This window comes from Seriola dumerili, unplaced genomic scaffold (assembly GCF_002260705.1).
Source record: "Seriola dumerili isolate Sdu_G_001 unplaced genomic scaffold, Sdu_1.0 BDQW01001815.1, whole genome shotgun sequence".
In the NCBI taxonomy this organism is placed as follows: Eukaryota; Metazoa; Chordata; class Actinopteri; order Carangiformes; family Carangidae; genus Seriola; species Seriola dumerili.
Window position 1 is genome coordinate 452,484 of NW_019176070.1, and position 20,595 is coordinate 473,078.

General features: G+C 40.9%; 1 protein-coding gene across 1 annotated transcript in view; it reads left to right on the plus strand.

Annotated features, from left to right (window-relative positions):
• The window catches only part of LOC111238956 (RIMS-binding protein 2-like), a 67,666-nt gene that overhangs the window by 1,216 nt on the left and 45,855 nt on the right, over window positions 1–20,595 (plus strand). Inside the window, 1 exon segment of the mRNA XM_022768693.1 lies at window positions 3,386–3,524. Within this exon segment, the coding sequence (XP_022624414.1) occupies window positions 3,386–3,524 (139 nt within the window).

Here is a 20,595-nt window from a genome sequence, read left to right on the forward strand (position 1 = left end):
AGCATTTTTCACATGGCTTTATCTGTGAGCACTGGTAGGGCTTGGAAGTCAGTGTCCGTAAGAGGCACATTTTAGGCCGGCAAATCAGTGTCCAAAATGCTCAGCTCTGTCTGACTCCAGGCAAATAGTCCTTTTCCTGTGACTGGACTTAGTAAAGCTTGAAAACACTATTTGAAGAAAAACAGACACACTTATTAAATAAGCTTGGTACACAGGGAACAAGAAATTTTTAATAAACTGCTTGGCATCACTGGATCAGAGCAACTTATAAGATATTGAAACAGATGTAGACAAGCGCTTGGAAATTATGATTATTTTTTGTTTGTGCATTTCTGTCTCACTGTGATGATAACAAGAAAGAAAGAGAAGACATAATATTAAATGGACACAAAGGAAAATCCTTGACTTGAAGAGTCTCAAGGTAACTGCCACAGGTTTTTTTTTCCCCCTCTCTCATTCTTTGAGATTGCTTAGTGTGCAGTTTTTCCACAACTAATTAATTCCTTTGCTCCTATGTCATCTTTCCACACATACAGTATTTATATTTTTGTGTGTTTTATGGTCATCCACAGTGGTGTAGGTCTGCCACAAAATGTTCTGGACCTTCTTACCCATTAAGCCTATGGAAAACGTAACACATCCAGATAAACCAGTGTTCCATCACATAATGACCAGCGTATTGGCAAAGTCTGGATACATTTGTAACATTTGCAGTATGTGGAATAACTATTAGATACTTGGGATGCAGTGTGTGCTTTTTACCTATCCACACTGAATTAAAAGGATGGCTTTTGGAGTGGATGCATGGCCCAGAATGTTTCTCTGTACCTTTCACTGTGTCCCTTTAAGTCCTCCCCTTCTGGCTCACATTCAGCAGGAGATGATGTCAGTATTTCCTGTGGCCCCAGAGTTGCACGAGTGCGTCATTATTCCCATCTCTGACGCAACTCCTGTCAGAGCAGCTTTGGCAGCTCCCTCGGTACAAGGCTGACGTCTCCCAAGTGGACGGCACAATTGGGCCCTGTCCGACTTGGGACTGGTTGCAGTTACAGCCTCCAGATTTGTGCCATTAATCATCCTGACTGACTAATTTTGAGACTGAACTTATCATGTCTCACTAACAGATAGATTACCTGTCTTTTGATTATTATTATATTTTTTATTTTTTTTAATTTTTTTCCTTAGTTTTTACACCAGTGGTTTTCTGGTCTAAATCGCTCATAAATCAGTTCTCACATGGATGTCCATATGCCCTAATATCTCACTCTAAATGGGCTAACTGAATGTGTTAGTCTGTGGGTTTTGGAAAACCAGCAGTGCTGGTTGGCATGTCTATCCATCTGTCTGTTCTTGGAAAGTCCACCATATTACACTGGTGGGTCTATCTGTAGGCTTGTCCGCTTGGCAGGTCTGCTGTATTAGCAGGTGGATCTGGCTGTCTTTCTGTCTGCTTGGCAGGTTCATCATATTGGCATTGGTAGCTTTGGCTGTGAGGGTAAACTGATATCTTGCCTGCAACTTTGTTTTTAGTATTTGTTTTGTGGAGGATGGCAATCTGGCTTGTAGTCAGGGGATCTGGTTGTTGTTCATGTGCGAGTTCTTTTGTGGAGCTGACAAGATACCAAATGTTCTGGTAACATACTAATTGATATATTAGAATAATAAAAACTGATGTTAGAACCATCTGTTGGTCTGTCAGGACTTACTACAAGTAGAAATCTGTAGAGTACTCCAAGAGAACAATGGGCAGACATTTTCACCATTTCCTTAATTTTCCTCCAAATGAAAAAAAGGTCATTTAAAAAAAAGAGTGAGAGGGGAGATAAAGGTGTGAAAGGAGAAATGTGAACAGGCCTCAGAGTAATGCACCTCAGGTTTTTTTTGTCTCGGGTCATAATGTTTTCCTTTTTATAGCTGTGGTAATAGTTGAGAGGCGAGGCTGGCTAAGTGTGCTTTTTTCAGGAGGCAAATGGGAAGACTACACCCCATTTGGGATTTCAGATTGTAGCTCTCCAAAATGTTCCCATTTCATACATTTATATTACTCAAAGTAGATAGACTAGAGTGGAGCATCATATTCATTTTTAGATTAATTTATAGGGAAGAGTTCTTTCTTCCAACACAAAACAGAGAATAGTGCATCCTCGCATCCTTGGAGGCTGCTTAATTTCAGGATGCACAGACAGAGTTTTGTCCACTTATCCTAAATCAGCTTCCTCCTTACCTCAGCCAAACAGATGCACAATTCCTCTACTATCTGCAACCCCTTTGGTAGCCTCAACGTGATTGGAAATTTAGAGAAGTACAAGATTGACAGCAGAGTAGGTTTATTCCAAAACAAGACAACTGTGAACTCAAAAAAGCACCATCAAATTGTACAAATGGATGTCTGGCATGAAGGAAAGTATCCACAGACCTCAAGAGAAGCTTCTAGCCTGCCTATTGCAGATATGCAGTGTATTTCCATGGAGAGTTCAAGCGAGTGAAAATGTGATTTCAAAGCCTACTCTGCGCCATCAAGAACATTTCTAAGGAGGAAAACACTGACTGGCAAATCCTGCTGAGGCTCAAAACCTGTTGCTGTTGCAGCTTCATTTTCAGGCCTGGTAATCCTTTTCCTGTGACTGACCCCGCGGGATGGAACTAATGCCTGAGTACATCGCTGTAAGCAAGATTGACAGAAGCCTTTTTTCATAACTTGTATTAATCAAGTGCTTGTTTCCTCCATATATATCATTTTTATACTGGCTGGTTGGTTAGTCAGTTGGTTGACTGGACGGTCCGCCACTTTGTGTCCAGACTGAATATCTAATCTATTGGATGAATTGCCCTTTAATTTTGTACAAATATTCAAGCTCCCTAGATGACAAATTCTAATGATTTTGATGGTCCCCTTACTTGTGCCACCAGTAAGTCAAAGTTGTCACTAATCGAGTGAAATATCTCTATATCTACTTGGTAATTAGGTGCAAACGTTTTCTACAGACGTTCATATTTGCACAGACGACGTGTAATCTGATCCCCTAATTTTTTCTGTGAAGTCCACCCTGGGGCTCACATTTAATGTACTAATTAGCAAGTGTTAGCATACTAAAATGTTAAACAAAGATGGTCAGTGTGGTAAATGTTACACCTGTTGAGTGTTAGTATATTAGCACTGTCATTGTGAACATGTTAGCATGCTGACAGTAGTGTTTAATTTAAGTAAAACCTCGCAAAGCCTCTAGCATGGCTGTAGACTCTTAATTTTGTTAAATTTTACATGATATACTATGACAACTACTGCTAATGGTAGTAATATGATATGATAATGATGAAGTAAAAATACTAGAAATTTCTAATGTTGGTAATTTTTCCACATATTTATTGTTGTCCTCCAGTCAAGGTATGAGATTTCATCCCAGCAAGCTACAGGCCTCTCAGTCTACAATGTGAACCGTTTTCGACTGCTGGAAGAGAGAAACCGAGCTTTGAAGCTTGAAGTAGCCACGCTTCGCCAAGAGAAACAGCAGTACAGGAAACTGGTAAACGTCCTACTCTCTCCACCTCAGCTTTGTCTTTTTTTGTCACACAGACACACACATTATCTCTACCACTCTTTACCGTTCACACACTCAACATCTGAGATGACTGTCTTTTTGCCTGCAAATACCAGATTTCAATGATATGAGCACAATATACACATTTAGTGGTAACTCCCCCCTCACATTTGAAACTATTAAGATGTTTTTTTTTTTATGGTACTTAATATATGTATTTAAATAATGTCAGTGGGCTGCACTATAGTCCTTGTTGCAGCTTTTATTCTTCAAGGACGCAGCTGCCTATAGCTGGGTGACTTGCATGACCCTGTGCTTATATACTCCCTCTACTTGGTCTTGGTTACGCACACCTGTGGGCACATGTAATGTGTTGTAAAATAGATAGGGAGAGGTGTGTGGTTTGATGTGTATTATGCGTGGGAGTGAGTGGTCGAGGTGCCACATATATTTTTGTTTGTCGTGTATGTTCATGGATGCATTTGTGTATGTAGTGACTTTGTCCTTTGGAGGCCTCCCCCATGTCGTCTCGGATGGCAAGGCGTGTGAGCCGTTGTCTTGGCAACACGCCCATTTGCAGGAGTGCGGACAGACTGGCAGAGGGGAACTGACAGAGCGTAATGGCTGCTTCTGTTATAAGCCTCAATGGCTTGAAATTAGTGTCAGTAAAATAGGGGGAAACCCACGTGCTATAGTCTGTATTTACCGACCGTATATTGACAGTGTTTCTGTTCACTCTAGCTCTTAGACTAAAATAGTTTGTCACACCACTCCATTGGGTTGTGAGTGAGAGTATTGTCAGCTTATTAGAAGCACAAAACCGTTGATATTTACAACAGTATAGACAGAGACCCCAATGATTTGCTACAGTCCCCATATAAGAAAACTAGATTCAGTCCAACTGAAGAATTAACTTTCTGCCATCAATCTTTCTCCCACTGAGAAGAATCATCATGTGTAAAACTTTGCAATGGGCACTCTCCTTCCAATGTATGAGCTGAGAAATCACTTCTATGACACAGCACAGTGCTAACTGTGTAGCATTCTCCTTCTCTTACCTTTCTGTTACTTAACTAGAATTCATGGCTTTCTGCCCAGTGGCAGATTTTGTCCATATTTACAGCCAAAACCTTGGCACAATCAGGCAGGCCCTGTTGTCTGTTACCATAGCTAACCTGCAGTAGTCATCAACATAATTTAATGAGTAATATTATGTAATTGTGTGTGTCATATATATCACTTTTGATTTAAATGATAAATTGCATTTAACTTTTCTTTTTATTCATTTTTTTATTTGATGAGAACAAATATTGGTGGAAATGTATTTGTTTTATAAGCAGCTCTTGGTAATTACAAAAATCATACAGCAACCAGGCTAAAGGTAATGTAATACATCTAGACAAAACACCCATTAGACCGAAATATAAGATTAAGCAATATGCTGGTACAAAACACACACACACACTAACAAACACCAGACCAAACACCAGATGGCTGATTAGCCAACTTGTTAGTTATGGTTTGAATGGATGACTTCACTAACAAAAGACCCACTTCAAGCTCCCTTTAATGTCAACTCTATTCTATGTTATAACTGTAACATCTATCAGTTGTCACATATTAGCATCATGACATAGTGTGCTTCTATCTCTATTGCACATGGTGAGAAGGAATGCAGATGATTGCTAATACTTTATAATATGGGTACAAAACATATACTTATGTAACACACTGACTCCTGATGATTTAATGCATGAATTAATGCAGGATGTAACATGAATTGCTTATGCTCATTATTAACAAATTATTAACTCATTATGTCCTTGTGATTAGTTTACACTTATTAGATCATCAGTTAGTGAATGTTTATTCACAGTTACTTTGTTATTCCACCAAAATGTCTGGATTTAAGTTAAACTGAAAAGGGGAATTACAGACCCATGCATCTGAAAGTAGAACAATACTTATTCTCATTCTCAAGCTTTTTTTTCATGAATTGAATCATTATGACTCATGCATTAATTAAGCATTACTTGAGTATGTGTTGTGCCCTATTTATTAAGTGTTAACCATAATCTAGCTGTTTCTAAATGTATCAAAATTACAGCTTTTTTAAAATGGTTTTGATGCTATATGCTGGATATGTAAGAAGGCAACTATTTGCTAAGATACTGACTTATTAGATGGTAATATGTTGTGTTCACAGCTTGTTTCTGCTCCTGCCCAGTGGCCAAAAAATCATGACAAAACTCAAACCATAACATGCCAGATGTGACAATAGTTGGTGTAGCTGCCCACAAGGAAAGAAACTTTGTTTTGACCAGTTGGATGGCAAATGGTGCAAGCACTAGACAATGTTGCAAGGAAAGACTTGAATGTTTTTTGACTATAGGTATTTTCATCTCACTCCCCTCTTGTATATTTAGATAAGGGTGCTAGATCGGGCTGCCAGCTAAATGCCTAAAATCCACCACCTCGCACTGTTGTATTTTATCCTTGTCAGCGATATTCTCTTGTTATTGTCTTTTCTGCCATTGCATTAGTTACTTTGCTACTTGAATGGCAAGAAACATACTGAGGAGGTGGACTGCTTCCTTGAGAAAAAAAAATCATGGAGCGGTTGCCTGGAAACAATCTGTGATCGACAGTCGGAGAAACGTACCCTAGGTGAGGAATGACCTTCTGTGTACTGTGTAACTGCTGCTAAAAGGCCACAGCTGTCTCCCTGGACACCATCCCTATGGCAACAATTGTGTACTGCTAGCAGCTGGCCCACTCAGATGAGTCTTCATGATGATATGGGCTGTCCCAGTGCAAAGAGGAACAACGTCTAATCAATAATCACTAATAGCCGTGTTGTCTCAGCTGACCCAGTAATCTCCATTTTAACTCCCTCTAATCAAAGATGCACAGACGTACCAGGGTTAATAATAGTCCAGTGTCGAGTAACACAATTCAGCTGGAATAATATTACCACCACCCACAGGATAGACAGAAAATTCACATTGTTTTGACTCACAAGGCTGTGTTAACAACTGATATTAGACAGGGTGTGCTTTGGCTGAGCTTTCTATTCTTTCCTTAATTGAATTTGTCTTTCAGATGGCACAAGTTGTCTCTATATAACTACATTATCCTCTTTTTCCCAGTCCATTTCCCATTTCTTGTTACTTAAGTAAAACTGTTAAGAGCTAAAGCCAAGCACAGTAAGTTTTAGAGGAAATGGTTAGAAAAGAGGAAAACAGATTTTAGTTTTTTTTTCTCGTGGTACCACTTACTGTACATAATGTGAACTAATCTATGAAATGAGTGGGTCATGCTTTGTAGACTTTGCTAGCTCAACAAGTATTAGTAAAACAGTAAACCTGCTGTGTTTCTTTATTTCACCCTTGATTCATTTTTGACAGATTTTAATTTGAACAATGCAAATATTTTAATGTCAAAATAATCGTGAGAGAAACAAACTCAAGACTTGTAAAAAAGCTAATCTTTTTCTAAAATATGACGGTGTTTCCATTATAAATATTCAAGCTGAATCAGGGTTTAAAACCACAAAGGATTTCTTCCAAATAAGTTAATTTTCAACTATAATAATTTCTTTATTAAAGTTCTATTAATTATTTTCTAATAAAATTTCCCTTCAAACTCTTTAATGTGGGGTCTGGTGCCCAGCTAAGACTTTAGAGAAAAAGGACACACCTCAATGCCACTGTAATTATTAGACCACAAATTTTCAACAATGACTTCCTTCTGAAATGTGTCCATTGTACCATTATTCTTTCACGTAATGTAACGTAACGTAACGTCACGTGATGTAAAACAACATTGTCAAACCAACATTCCGTGTACTATATTAGATGTACAGTGCAGTGCAACAACTCACACAGCCAGCAGTGAGAGCATGCCTAGAGGATTAGTTTGCCAGGGGTAGTGCTCGCTCGTACTGGTCCATCAAGTCTCCCATCTCTGAATGTCTTTTATGCTTTTTATATTTCTTTAATATTTCTTGGCATTTTCATCTCTCACGTTTCCTCTGTTTTGTCACTGTTCACTCGTTCTCCCATAAATTCCAAGTCTTCCCCTCCATTTGTCTCTCTTTCTCTCTCTCTCTCACACACACACACACACACACACACACACACACACACACACACACACACACACACTTACTTCCTGTCCTAACCTCTTTACTGCCCACTTCCAGGCAGAAAGGTTGACTGAGGCCACTGGTCTGGCCTGTGCAGCTTCATGCCTGCAGTAATCTAAGCAGAGTAGATGTATATCAGGGAGGGTCATGCCAGCCCATAATCAAATTTCAGACATTTTCACAGAGTTCATTCCAGACACAAATTTTGAAATGAGTTATACTTTCTTCCCGGTAGTGATTGGATCATGTTTAAATGATAACACCAGTGTCATTCAAATTTTCTGTATGATTATTATTACTTAGGAACCATCCAAACCCACTCAGAGGCTGCTGCAGTCTGATCTACCCTGGTTTCCCTTACTGATCCTGAAAGGCGTATGTTTCATGCAAAGTATTTTCATTTCTACCATTAATGTACACTTAACCTTCAGTTCCAACCAAATGGAACTACTCATTATGACCTTATTAAGTCATTTACAGTATATCCTGTATAGTCATAGATTGTTCATGCTGCACTTCAGTGGCAATTGCTCTTAATCCACATAACCACAATTAATAATGTACCTCACAGTGCTACCTCCTAGGCAACCACTGCTTTCAGTTGTTATTGAGTTGTGCTGGCCATAGAAATAGAAGACAGGAAAAAAAAAAAAAAAACTTGAACAAGGGCAAAATTGTGTTCTTCTGAAAGAAACAGAGATGGATAGTTACATAAATGCTGACCATTACCTTGGTCTCAGAATATATGCTGAAAAAAATATTTGAAAAAAATTAGTGGTCCATGGTGTTAGGAGCACTGAATCATATTACCCTTAAAACTGGAAGGGAAAACAAATTCTGTTGCATCAGAAGGAAAATGTGCTAAAAATATTGCACTGTCAAAATGTAGGGCCCTCCTGGATTAATTGAAAATCCCCTTAACCGGATTAAATCATTTTAGGGGTTATCTGTGATATACCCATATTCACACTCACACATACACACGAAGGGACACGCATGAGCCCCCACACATAAGCTGATTTCAATATGATATAATTACTCATTGTGACAAGGCAGTGTAGGCAGTGTGATAGCAAGTGTGTTCTGTGTTGTAGTTAAAGGCTAAAAGCTGTGAAACTGCGAGGATTAGAGTTGGAACAGATAGAAATTGGAATAATTGGACGCATGGGGATAAAATTTAGCTTCATTTTATGCATGTGGAATTTAATGCAAAAAACATTTTTGGATTTTGTTTCAGTAAACTTTACATAAAAGCACCTCAGTAAAATATCAGTATCTCAGCAGGTTTTTTATAAGTCTACAAATGTCAGGTAAAAATTACAGAACTGGTACAAGTGTTAAAGACTCTCTCCACCTTTAGCCTGGAATGGTGGCTGTAAAATGGTTGTAGTGCACTTCATAATGAAGAAAGAAGGCTGTGGTTACTTTGGATTCATAGCAGTTACAGCAGATGTTTTATTAGCCAGGACTACAATGTCTACATTGGACTGCAATGTTGAACAGTTGGTCAGCCTGCCACTTTGGTCCAGACTGAAATCTGAGAGAGATCAGAATGATCCCCTGACCCTTCCTCTAGCGCCGCCATGAGGTTAAACTGTTTGTATGGATTGCCATATTTGGATAAAATTTTAGTTTAGCTAACATGCTAAACTAAGATGGTGAATATGGTAAACATATCTGCTAAACATCTGCATTTTAACACTGTCATTGTGAGCATGGTAGAATCCACACAAAAAGACTGAAGAAACTTCCCTTTCTCCCACGATGATCTGCATGTTCAGCAGGTTCCCAGTAAACCTGCTGGCTCTACCCGTGTGTGTGTATTTGATGCGCAAACAAAATTAAAATTGCAATAGAGATTTTGACAGTTCCCAAATAACTAAATCCTACAATCAAATACAGTATAAGGTGTTACAGAATGCAGCTCAAACTATCACTTTTACTTCTGTGCTGAAATCCCTTACTTATAAAATGAAAGTATCTGTTATATAACAGAATGAAAAGGATATTTACACATCAAATTTTATATTACGTAGATGACATTGCTGCAGATATACAACAGTTTAAATGCACAAACATTGATACATTTAATTTGTGTCATTACCAGTTCACCAACTATACTTCCTAAAATGTATTAGATGTGTAAGCAAACAGCATCATACTCCAACTGCAAACAAATACCTTGTTACTTTAATTATACAGTAAATTAACATGATCAGGACCACTCCAAAGGGTGTGACCCACAGTCAAAAAACAAAACACTGTTACACAAATATTACACACTCCATCCAAATTGTCCTCCTTGCAATAATCGGATGGCAGGCCTTTGCAGTGATTTATACAAAACTTACCAGATAAACTTATATCCTATTTATTAATATCAGCAGCATCATTATCAGATGTGTGTATGTTAGTGAGAAAGCGTAAGTGGCATCAATCAAGACCTTGTTCAATTAGTGTCACAGCTTAAGACATGAATTGCAGAGCAAAGGGAAAGGAGGGCGGGTCTGTGAAATGACAGCAGCCAGCATCATGCAGGCTGCTGTCATTTCACTCAATTTGGCAGACAGACAGAAAGGTCCAGACTGTGGTTGTATAGGGCAACCTTCCAATAAACCATCCTTATTTGTACCCCAGACTCCAAGATGTCTGTTCCCCATTGGCAGTGATACCTTTTCGCATAACAGTAGCCTACTGATGTAGCTGATGGTTGTAACAGTGGAGCTGGCTGATTAATTCAACAGAGTGGATTTCCGCAGCTCGCTGCACACGCGTACAGCGCAAGAGAGAAAGGGGGAAATTGAGCAGAGGAAGAGAGAGAGAGCGTGTTAGAGAAAAGGAGAAAATGATGGAGGAAGGGTGTTAAGGAGGAGGGTCTTCGGGGGTGGGGAAAGAGTGAGAGGAATGGGAGAATAGGAAAGAGAGAGTGTGTGTGTGGAGAGGGGGCGGAGGAAAGAGAGGAAGAGAAGGAAGGAGAGAGAGAGAGAGAGAGAGAGACACGCAGGCCCCGGAGCTGCTACTGATGCTGCTGCTGCTGCTGCTGCAGCCGTTTGACAATTCCCCACCCAGAGAGAGCAGGGAAGAAGGGAGGAGATCAGAGCAAGGAGGAAGAAGGAGTAAGCGACACCTCAGTCAAGATGCTCCTGTGCTAGCCAAGACACACGGTAAATCTAAATCCTCTATCACCACTCTGCTTTCTCTTTACTGCTGCTGTTTATCTCTGTCTCTGCATCAGTGGCTTGAGTGTGTTAGTGTTTGATTTAGCTCTGTTGAGTCCTATATATAGTGCACAGGGTTAGCATAGCCAAGCAGCTGGGGAAAACCTGTCTGTGCAGCTGCTGCAGGAAGAGACAAACGTCCACAGAGAGGTGGAGAGGAGAAGAGGATTTGTACATTTTGTCTCTTCTGGGACTTAATAAGGAAAAAGCAACATCCAGCTTCTCTGTTTCTTGACTGAAGCAGAGCCACCTGTTTGGAGATGTGTGGGTGTGTGTGGTGTGTGTGTTGAGGGGTGGGGTTACGGTGAAAGGGTTTAATGGTCTGTTTGTGGCTTGAAAAGGTTAGTATGTGCATGTGTAAATGTGCATATGTGTGCATGGATTTTAGTGTACAATAGTGCTGCCTTTTGAGCACTGTCAAATTATGCACATGATATTTCCATGGTATGTGTGAATATGCAAGCATTATTATCTGTAATAACATATGTAGACACATGTTCACATGATCATTTAGAGACACAGGGAGAAAGACAAACGTGTGGCGCTTTGTCAAAAAAATTGATTTTGTGTGTGTGTGTGTGTGTGTGCTTTGACGTTATCGGCTCCGGTAACCTGAGCTTTTCCTGGTTCCTGCCTGCTGAGGGGTTGCCAGGTGTTGGTGATGAATATTAACCCATTCATGCCTGACTGACACTTGCTTTCCTCCAGTCATTTATCCCCATGAGGCCACATCTCAGTGTTAAAATGTGTGTATGTGCGGTGCGTGGCAAGGTGGTTCACTGTATACGCTTGGTTGATTGGTTATTAAGTACACATTAGCCAAAACAAATGCAGTCAAATACAACAAATGCTACCTTTGTGATATTTAAAAAGTTCATTTTTTGTTGAAATTATTTTAGAAAATTGTTGATTCAACTTTATGGTCCATTTGGAGGCTGTAGTTTGTGGTTCTGTTGAATTACACAATGTTACCTTGTCACCTTGTCTATATTTGTTGTTACTGTTTCTGTAATTGTAAAACATTTTGCTTCCTGTGTGTTAGAGGATCTCTCTTGGGAGCATGTGTGTAAGCCAGGTGTTCATAACTATAAGTACTGGTGGAATGGACATTTATTTTAGTGTAAAAGTTTGAAAAGATTTGGATAGGATAGGGTATAAGCAAGTAAAAGTCCTGCCTGAGATTAAACAACTAAAACAATTGGGAAAAATTATGCCAAAGGTTTTCTTGTCATGTCTCATTGTAATCCTTTCATGGTAAGAAAGCATTTTGCACATGGAGCATGTGTGACATTTGCTGAGTCCCATCTCTTTGATGAGTAGAATGGAAGTATCAGGTTAGTCACTGAAACGCGAGAGAAATCAGAGCTATTGCTCTACTGCCAATCACTCAGTAATTGCTTTCACTTCTGTGTTGACTGACGGTGAGTTACAGTACATGCTTGAAACAAGTGTTTGTGTTTGTGTAGGTTAGAATATACAGGGTTCATATAACTGCACCGTGCTTATGTTTGAATATATGGCTGTGTGGGTGGGTGAGAGACCAAAGGAGGAAAATGGCAGAGGAGAGAGGAAGAATTGGTGCACAGACGGTTCTGCTTAAGTCTCATTTTGCAACATTTTGCTTTGTATGACTGGCATCACTTTCTCTCTCTGCCTAAAATATTTAGTCCTTTCCTGTCTCTGCACCCTGTGAAGGCATCACCAGGTTGTAGAATTGATGGGGAAATCTTACACCCCTAATCTTGCTCCTCTTGCACCGTTCTTCCCCTGATTCTTCTTCTTCTACTTCTTCATCTCCATGCAGCAGACTGGTCGGCTGTGTCAGCTGACGTTCAGTTAGATGCCAGAGGGCAAGAAGGAGTGAGAGGCAGAGAAGAAGATAGGGGAAATGAAACTTGTGTTTTCAGTCTCATGGCTGATTTCCTTGCTCCTCTCCTGAGATTATCAGGCAGTCTGGCAGCCAAAATACAGCCTCCTTGACTAATCAAAATGTTCCTCAGGATGTACAGGCACTGCAATGATCCCTTTAGTGACAGGGGTGTGGCCACACATATCAATAAACACATATGTACACACTTAATAATGTGCAGACAGAGACTGAATTCTACCTCAGAAAACCTTTGTGTACTTTAAATCCACACAGACACACATTTCCACATTCATGCCAGCTTTATGCCTTCATACACACTCCTCCACATTTTCACTGTATTATTAACAGAGTGTATCCATGCATGCTTACACTTACTCTACTCCAATCCATGCCAAATATAATCTGTTCTATGTATTGTATGACTGGGTATTTTATGTAGTATTTTATTGCTTAGTATATACATGTGTGTACACTCACTGCTTTTCTTTAGTATACAATGCGAAACTAAATGGGAAATAATTTGGACAGGTTTTGTTTGTAAGGCTTTTATGCAGGCTTACATTCAGACAATTCCAACGGGCATCAGATATGTTGGAGGCGATAGTTCATTGCTACTTTTTTTTTTTTTCAAATCATCCTGACACTCCATACCTGAAAGAGAACAGTTTCTATAGCAACCCTATCATCCCCTCCCCTCGCCCCTACCCCTGGTGTGTGTGTGTGTGTGTGTGTGTGTGTGTGTGTGTGTGTGTGTGTGTGTGTGTATAAATGCAACATGTGTAGCTCCAAATGTGAACACATGCCTGAATACGAGTGAGTGCTGTATTGATTGCTAGCATACACGCCATAAGTGTTGATGTCATTCAGCCAGCGGGGGTAGCAGAGAGGGAAACAATAAAGGAACGTTTCCTCCTCACATTTCCTGGCAGCTTTTCAAGATACACAGAAGTTATATTAAAGGAAAGACACAGAGCACTGCAGAGGGAAAAAGCAAAAGGAGGAGGGTGGGGCAGAGAAGGAAAGTGAGAGGAGGAAGAGAGGGATTGTCAGTAAATGGATGTCCGATAGAAGTCTAAATACAAATACAGTTTAGTAAAGAATATTATAAGCAGCACCTAATTCATCTTGCCATGCAGGTGGTATACTATTCAAATAGTGAAATAAATGGTTGCAGACAGGTATTTGAGAACGGATTCACTTTAGCTGCTTTGTAGCTGATTCCCTCAGTATCAGTGTGTTTGATCCTGCTGATTGATCAGATGATACCCTTCATGTATATAGCACAAATGTATTTTTAGGTAATTTTCCAGGCTGCCAGGTTTTACGACATAGATTTCTTGTTCATCTGCAATCTACATACACATACTATCAATTAAGGGCAAGTATAGAGAGTCTTCTGGATGACATCACTAAAAGCCTTGATGACCCTGAACCATGCCATACGTTGTTGTTGTTTATAGTTTTAGGCAGGAAAGTGCAGCGGACCAAAATGCCCTTTCAAAAACTTCATTTTGTGGCCTATTTGGTTTTGTATTGCTACACAATCTCACCATGACACTGCCAGACAAGGTGAGCCCTTTAGCAAAGGAACATGCTGATAAAAGCCTGTTAATTCCACATCACTAATTGTCTCCAACTGTCCCCAGTAATTCTTTTTTAGTTTGTCTTCTCCCTCTCTCTCCCCCTTTTCCCATCTTAAGCTTCTTTCTGTGCTGATCATAGTCCTCTCTCTGGCTTTTCTCTCTGTTCCTCCTCTACTTCTTCATTACCTTCTCTTACTTTTGTACCTGTCTTCTGCCTGTGTTGTTTCCATCATGCAGCCCTTGTGTTCTCTTCTCTTTTCTCTCCATCAGTCCCTAGTGTTTTGTGTCTGGAAGGGCTTGAATGATTAAACATAGGACAGAAGTCTTCGGTGGACTGAACACCAAGGGCAACTAGATGAAGGGAAAGGGGGGAGCGAGGAAGGAGGGAGAGGGGAGTACATAATGTCAGACAGGCCAGCCTGTTCGGATACAGATGACATGACAGCACCTGTGCTCCTGTAACTGTCACCTATTGCTCTGTGCCACTGAGTCTGGCTCACTGGAGACCTGTAACTCGGCCATATGCATCTGCTGTGCAGTGCTAGAAGCCATTATAGAATTCTCTATATTTGTATCATGGAAAACAGAAATTCAAACGGCAGATACAGATGGACAGGACACTGTCCAGACATCTGTGAGCTTGACGAGACAAGTCTATGAGAGATTAAAATGGTGCTTTGCATGCTTTGTTCAAATGCTAGAGATGTAGTCGTGGAAGCGGTGCTAATTCTTTTGTTCATGTTGCTCTGCTGTTGCTTTGCTTACAAGAGGAACCATTTGGTAATTTGGTACTAATTTAGAGCAAATACTAAGTAAGTACATAAGATACACAAACATTTATTTATACATATTTTTTTTTATTGTGAAACAGTGTTTGAAAAGCATCTAGTATAAAATATCAAACAGGATAGCTAGATAGATAGATGATCTAATAATGAGAGGTAAACTGCCTCTTTAAAGCTCTGGGAACATGATGTTGACTGTGGTTAGCCAACATGAGCGATATTAAGTTCCAATGGACTCATGATTAGTAAAAACTAAAAACCAAAATATTATAATGAATTCTAAACTCTGCTGGTATAAGCAGCCAATGGAAAGAGGACAACATGTTCTCCCTGTGTTTTATATTTATTAGAGGACAGTCTGTAGGATTTTGAAGCATCTGCTGATGAGTATAATATGCAAGTTATCACCTTACTTATCCTTATATGCCTTTTTGCTATAATATAATATACATACTCGAGGTGCTCTGTAATATGATACACATATGCAAAGTGTTATTTAAGATAATATAGTGTGTTTTTATGGATGGATCTAGATTGTAAACCCCCATAGAAACCAGTAGTGAGGAAACCTCTGCTTAGGCTCTGTGAGTGTATTTCTAGCATACTGTACATTTTAGCAACTGTGCAGTGAGGTCAGATGTAAATTATTTAGCACTTGTGCGGTATGTTTTGCTGCAGATTGGGGTCATTTGAGTGTGTATTTGTGGATATTGTGTGTGTGCGTGTGTGGGTGTATGCACATACGGATGCATGTGTGTGCATCTCTGGCCGGGTGTTGTTTGTGCATGTGAGAGTTTTATGGATTTGCCCATGCTTGAGCATTCATATGCAGGCTTGAGCACGTGTGTTCATGTGCGTGTGTCTGTGCACTTGTGTATTCTGAGCATGAAGGTCCATCCAAGCATTATGTGAGCATGAAGGTCCATCCAAGCACATGTAATCCCTAACCAGCTCTTGGGCTCCTCATTAGCATTACACTGATCTTCCTCAGAACTTATTTTCCAGCCCTCTGATATTCTCTGTGTGGCCTGAGGGAATAATAGGTCCTGTTCACATCAAATGTGTTATGTCATCAATGTGACTGGAAGCTTTGCTGCCCACGTCATGGCAGCCCTGTTTCACTCTCACAGCCTGCTCCCACACTATATACATACAGCACACACACACACTTCAGAATACACACTCCCATGCCCTTATATTCACTGTGGGGCATATGTATTCTCCAGGGAAGCCAGTGTTTTCCCCGTAGGGTCCTCCGCATACAGTGCAGCTGGAGCACCTTTACGTGTCACATATACTACACAGTCCAAGTTACACATGGACTCTCTCTTTCTCCCTGGCCTCCTCTGGCCTGGCTTCACAATCTCCTCCTCTTCATTGTTTGAGTTTTTTTTTTTTTTTAATAGAAAAAGTGTGCTATGGCCAAAGCTTGTTTATTGTTCATTGCACCATCTGACAAGCCTCAAAGCTGACATCACACAGGCTGACACAGACAGCGATCAAGACTTTATTAGACCCATCACAGCACAGTATGACATGCAGTGAAGATTGTTGTTGTTGCACAATCTTTAAGGCTGCAACTAACAATCATTTCCATTATCGCTCAATCTGTCCAGTATTTCTATGAATAATTACTTAATAATACCCACCAAATGTTTCCAGAATCCAACACAACATCTTGTCATCGTAACAGTCCAAAACCCAAAAGATGTACATTGTGCAGTGATAGAAAATAGATAAAATAAGCAAATCAACACATTTTAGAAAAAAAATAGATAATCAGAATCACTAGAGAACAGTTTTATGTTGATTAACTTATAAATTAATCAATGATTTTTTTTTCAGTACAACCAAAGGGCACTACAGTACTACTAAAGCACACTGCAATACAGCTTGAGAGGAGAATAGCTGTAGCTATTTGGCAACTCGCCCCTGAGCAGCGGTGGAGACTCAAAAGCAAACACTATATAAACTGTATATATGTGTACAACACATAAACAAGCACAAACATTACAGAAGCTGTGCAGAGCTCAGATGAGTAACAGGGGAAGCGACAGAGGAGGTGGAAGAGTGAGGTGAATGAGGATGTGTGTTACGTGGAGGAGAAGTTAATCTCTCCTGACGGTAGCGCTGGCCTCTCCCTGCCTCTCCTCTGTCTTCTCCCTCCATAAAAGTCTGGATTTGTCCCCTGTCCCCTGTGAGAAGCAGGCAGATGAGTGTACACACACACACACACACACACACACACACACACACACACACACGACAGGATGTCGAAAAACCAGGGTGTTCAAACAAAACTCTAGCTGCTTGATTTTTCTGAAAAGGATAGTGCAAGTCCAAGCTACATATCCCATAAGGCTCTTTATTTGTGCATAGATCTGAGTGTTTGAACACATTATTCTTGATCAAATCTTGAATATGTGCTTTTACTAAGCACAAAAGACTCCTCTGTACAGCAATTCCTTCCTGAAAGATTTTTGGATGCACATAAAATTTTCTCTGCCACATTGACCTGACGCTGAGTCTTTTGTATTTTGAGACTTAAGGTCTGCGACTGCGTAGGCTGGGTTTCCATTCAGGCTCCAGTTGATCCACATTATTAAATCTGCAGGAGTGAGTCATGGATTTCATATTCAGACATTTTTTTCAAACCTTTATTTACATATGCACTAACAACAGGGGGGTTCCCTCAGATGATTAGGGTATTATACATTGTGAGAACTCACCTTTTCAACTTGAGTGTGTGTGTGTGCATGTATGTGTGTTTATTATTTGAGGTAATTCTTGCCACATGAATAATTGTAGGGATTTTGAATCTTTAGGATTCAGAGGAGAGGTCTGGAACACTCGATGTGCAAGACCTTACGGCTAATGTATGCCTGGAGATGCTAGTTATGCAACTCATTCAAGCTTACACACACACACACACACACACACCCACACACACACACACACACACACACACACACACACACACACGCACACTTTGCTATATCGGCATTACCCACTGCCATCTGCGTCCACAGTTTACACTTATTGATGGCCTCATAGGTGTTATGGCTTTGACATATGCTCATATGTTTGTGGGCACACGTATCTATATATATATAGATATATATGTGTGTGTGTGTATGTATATATATATATATATATATATATATGTGTGTGTGTATATATATATATGTGTGTGTATGTATATACATAGATAGATACTGTGTTTATCCCCTAGGGGAAATTCATGTGTCCATTAGCTCACTGTTGATGAGATAATAATAATAAAAACAGTTAATAATAAATAAACAATAATAATTAGATTAGTCAATTTCCTTTGGCCGAGGGGTTGTATAGCCTGATGGCAGTGGGAACAAAGGAGCCTCTCTGTTCTGCAGTGCAGTGAGATGAGACGTTTGCTGCACCTGTAGCTGCTTCTCTGTTCTGCCAGAATGTTGTGGAGAGGATGGTTGGCATTGTCCAAGATGGCCTCCATCTTACATTGCATGCATCTCTCCACAACAGTCCTGAGTGAGTCCAGACTCCAGACCCAGCCTTTTTTACCAGCTTGTCCAGTCTCCTTGTGTTCATGTTCGACATGCTGCTGCCCCAGCAGACTGCAGCATAAAAGAGTACACTGGCCACCACTGACTGATAAAACATGTGCAGAATTTTACTGCAGATGTCAAAGGCTTCCGTGTTCAGGGACCAGTCCAGTTTACTGTCCAGGTGCACACCTAGGTATTTATAAGTGTGCACCACCTCAATGCCTTCCCTCGAATGTTGACTGGCTGAAGGGTGGGACTAGACCTCTGAAAGTCCATGACCATCTGCTTGGTCTTGGAGGTGTTCAGAAGGAGGCAGTTCTTGTCGCTCCATTCACTGAAGGCCATTGTCAGATCCCTGTACTCCCCTTCCTGCCAATTCCTGATACGCGCCACAATAGCTGTGTCATCTGAGTATTTCTGGATGTGGCAGGACTGAGAGTTGTATTTAAAGTCCGCCGTATACAGGGTGAACAGGAATGGAGTCAGAACAGTCCCCTGTGGAGCCCCAGTGCTGCTCATCACTGTCCCTGAGACACAGTTACCCAGCCTGACATACTGTGGTCGTCTTGTTAGGCAATCCAAGTAAGAATGGGCCCAGTGGAGCATGTAAAGGACGGAATCATCCACTCCAATATGTTCTTTGTAGGCAAACTGTAGGGGTCTAGTGCATGTTCAACCTTTGGCCTCAGAAGGTGAAGAAGCAGCTGCTCCGGGGTCTTCATGATGTGTGATCTGAGGGCCGCCGGTCTGTAGTCATTTATCTCAGCCGGTCGTCCTGCTTTGGGTACTGGAACAAGACATGATGTTTTCCACGGGACTGGGAACCTCCCTGTTTGTAGACTTAAGTTGAAGATCCTCTGGAGAGGCTCAGCCAACTGGGCTGCACTATCTTTAACAGCCTCGGACACACACCATCTGGGCCTTTTCCCTTTCCAGGACGTAGCCTCTTGAGCTCTGTTCTTACCTCCTTTGTTGTAAAAGACAGGAGACTTGACTCCAGTCAGGAGGGAGTTGCAGCTGCATTGTCCGGTTGTGGAGGAGATGCCGTTGGAGAAGCTGCAGCTGAAGCAGTGGGAGAACTCATTGGTCTTGTCCACATCACCTGATGTTGCCTGGCTGTTCTTCTCTTTATAGCCAGTGATGGTCCTCATCCCCTTCCACACCTCTCTGGTGTTGTTGTGCTGCAGCTTCCTTTCTACTTTCTTTTTGTAGTCCTCCTTCGCCTGCTTTAATCTCCTCTTCAGCTCATGTTGCACACACCTGAGCTCCTCCCTGTCTCCATCCCTGAAGGCCTCTTTTTCTGGTTGAGGAGGGTCTTGATGTTCCTGGTAATCCAGGGTTTGTTGTTTGGAAAGCAGTATACAGTTCTTGCTGGTATAACAGTGTCCATACTGAAGTTAATATAGTCCGTGGTACATTCAACCATTCTATCAAGGTCAGGGTCCTTGCTTTTATCATTTTCCTGTGACTCCAACAGCACATTCCAATCTGTGCACTCTGTCTTTTAGACACTCACTGGCCTCCAGGGTGCAGTTCCTGAATGAGCGGGTGGTTGCAGCCTGCCTCAGTACACAGGGCTTGTAGGAAGGCTGTAGAAAAACCAGATTATGATCTGATCTGCCAGGTGGTGGTAGAGCTGAAGCAGTGTAGCCCTCCTTGACATTTGCATACAACAGATCCAGTGTCTTATTTTGCCTTGTGGGACAGTCAACATACTGAGTGAAGCCAGTCAGGTGAAAGGTGAGAGTGACATGGTTAAAATCCCCTGATATTGCAATGAATGCATCAGGGTGCTGGGTCTGTACTCTGGCAACAGACTTGTGAATGACGTCACACGCAAGTGCAGGCTCTGCTCGTGGTTGAATGTAAACAACAATGGCGACGATGTGTGAGAACTCCCTCGGTACATAG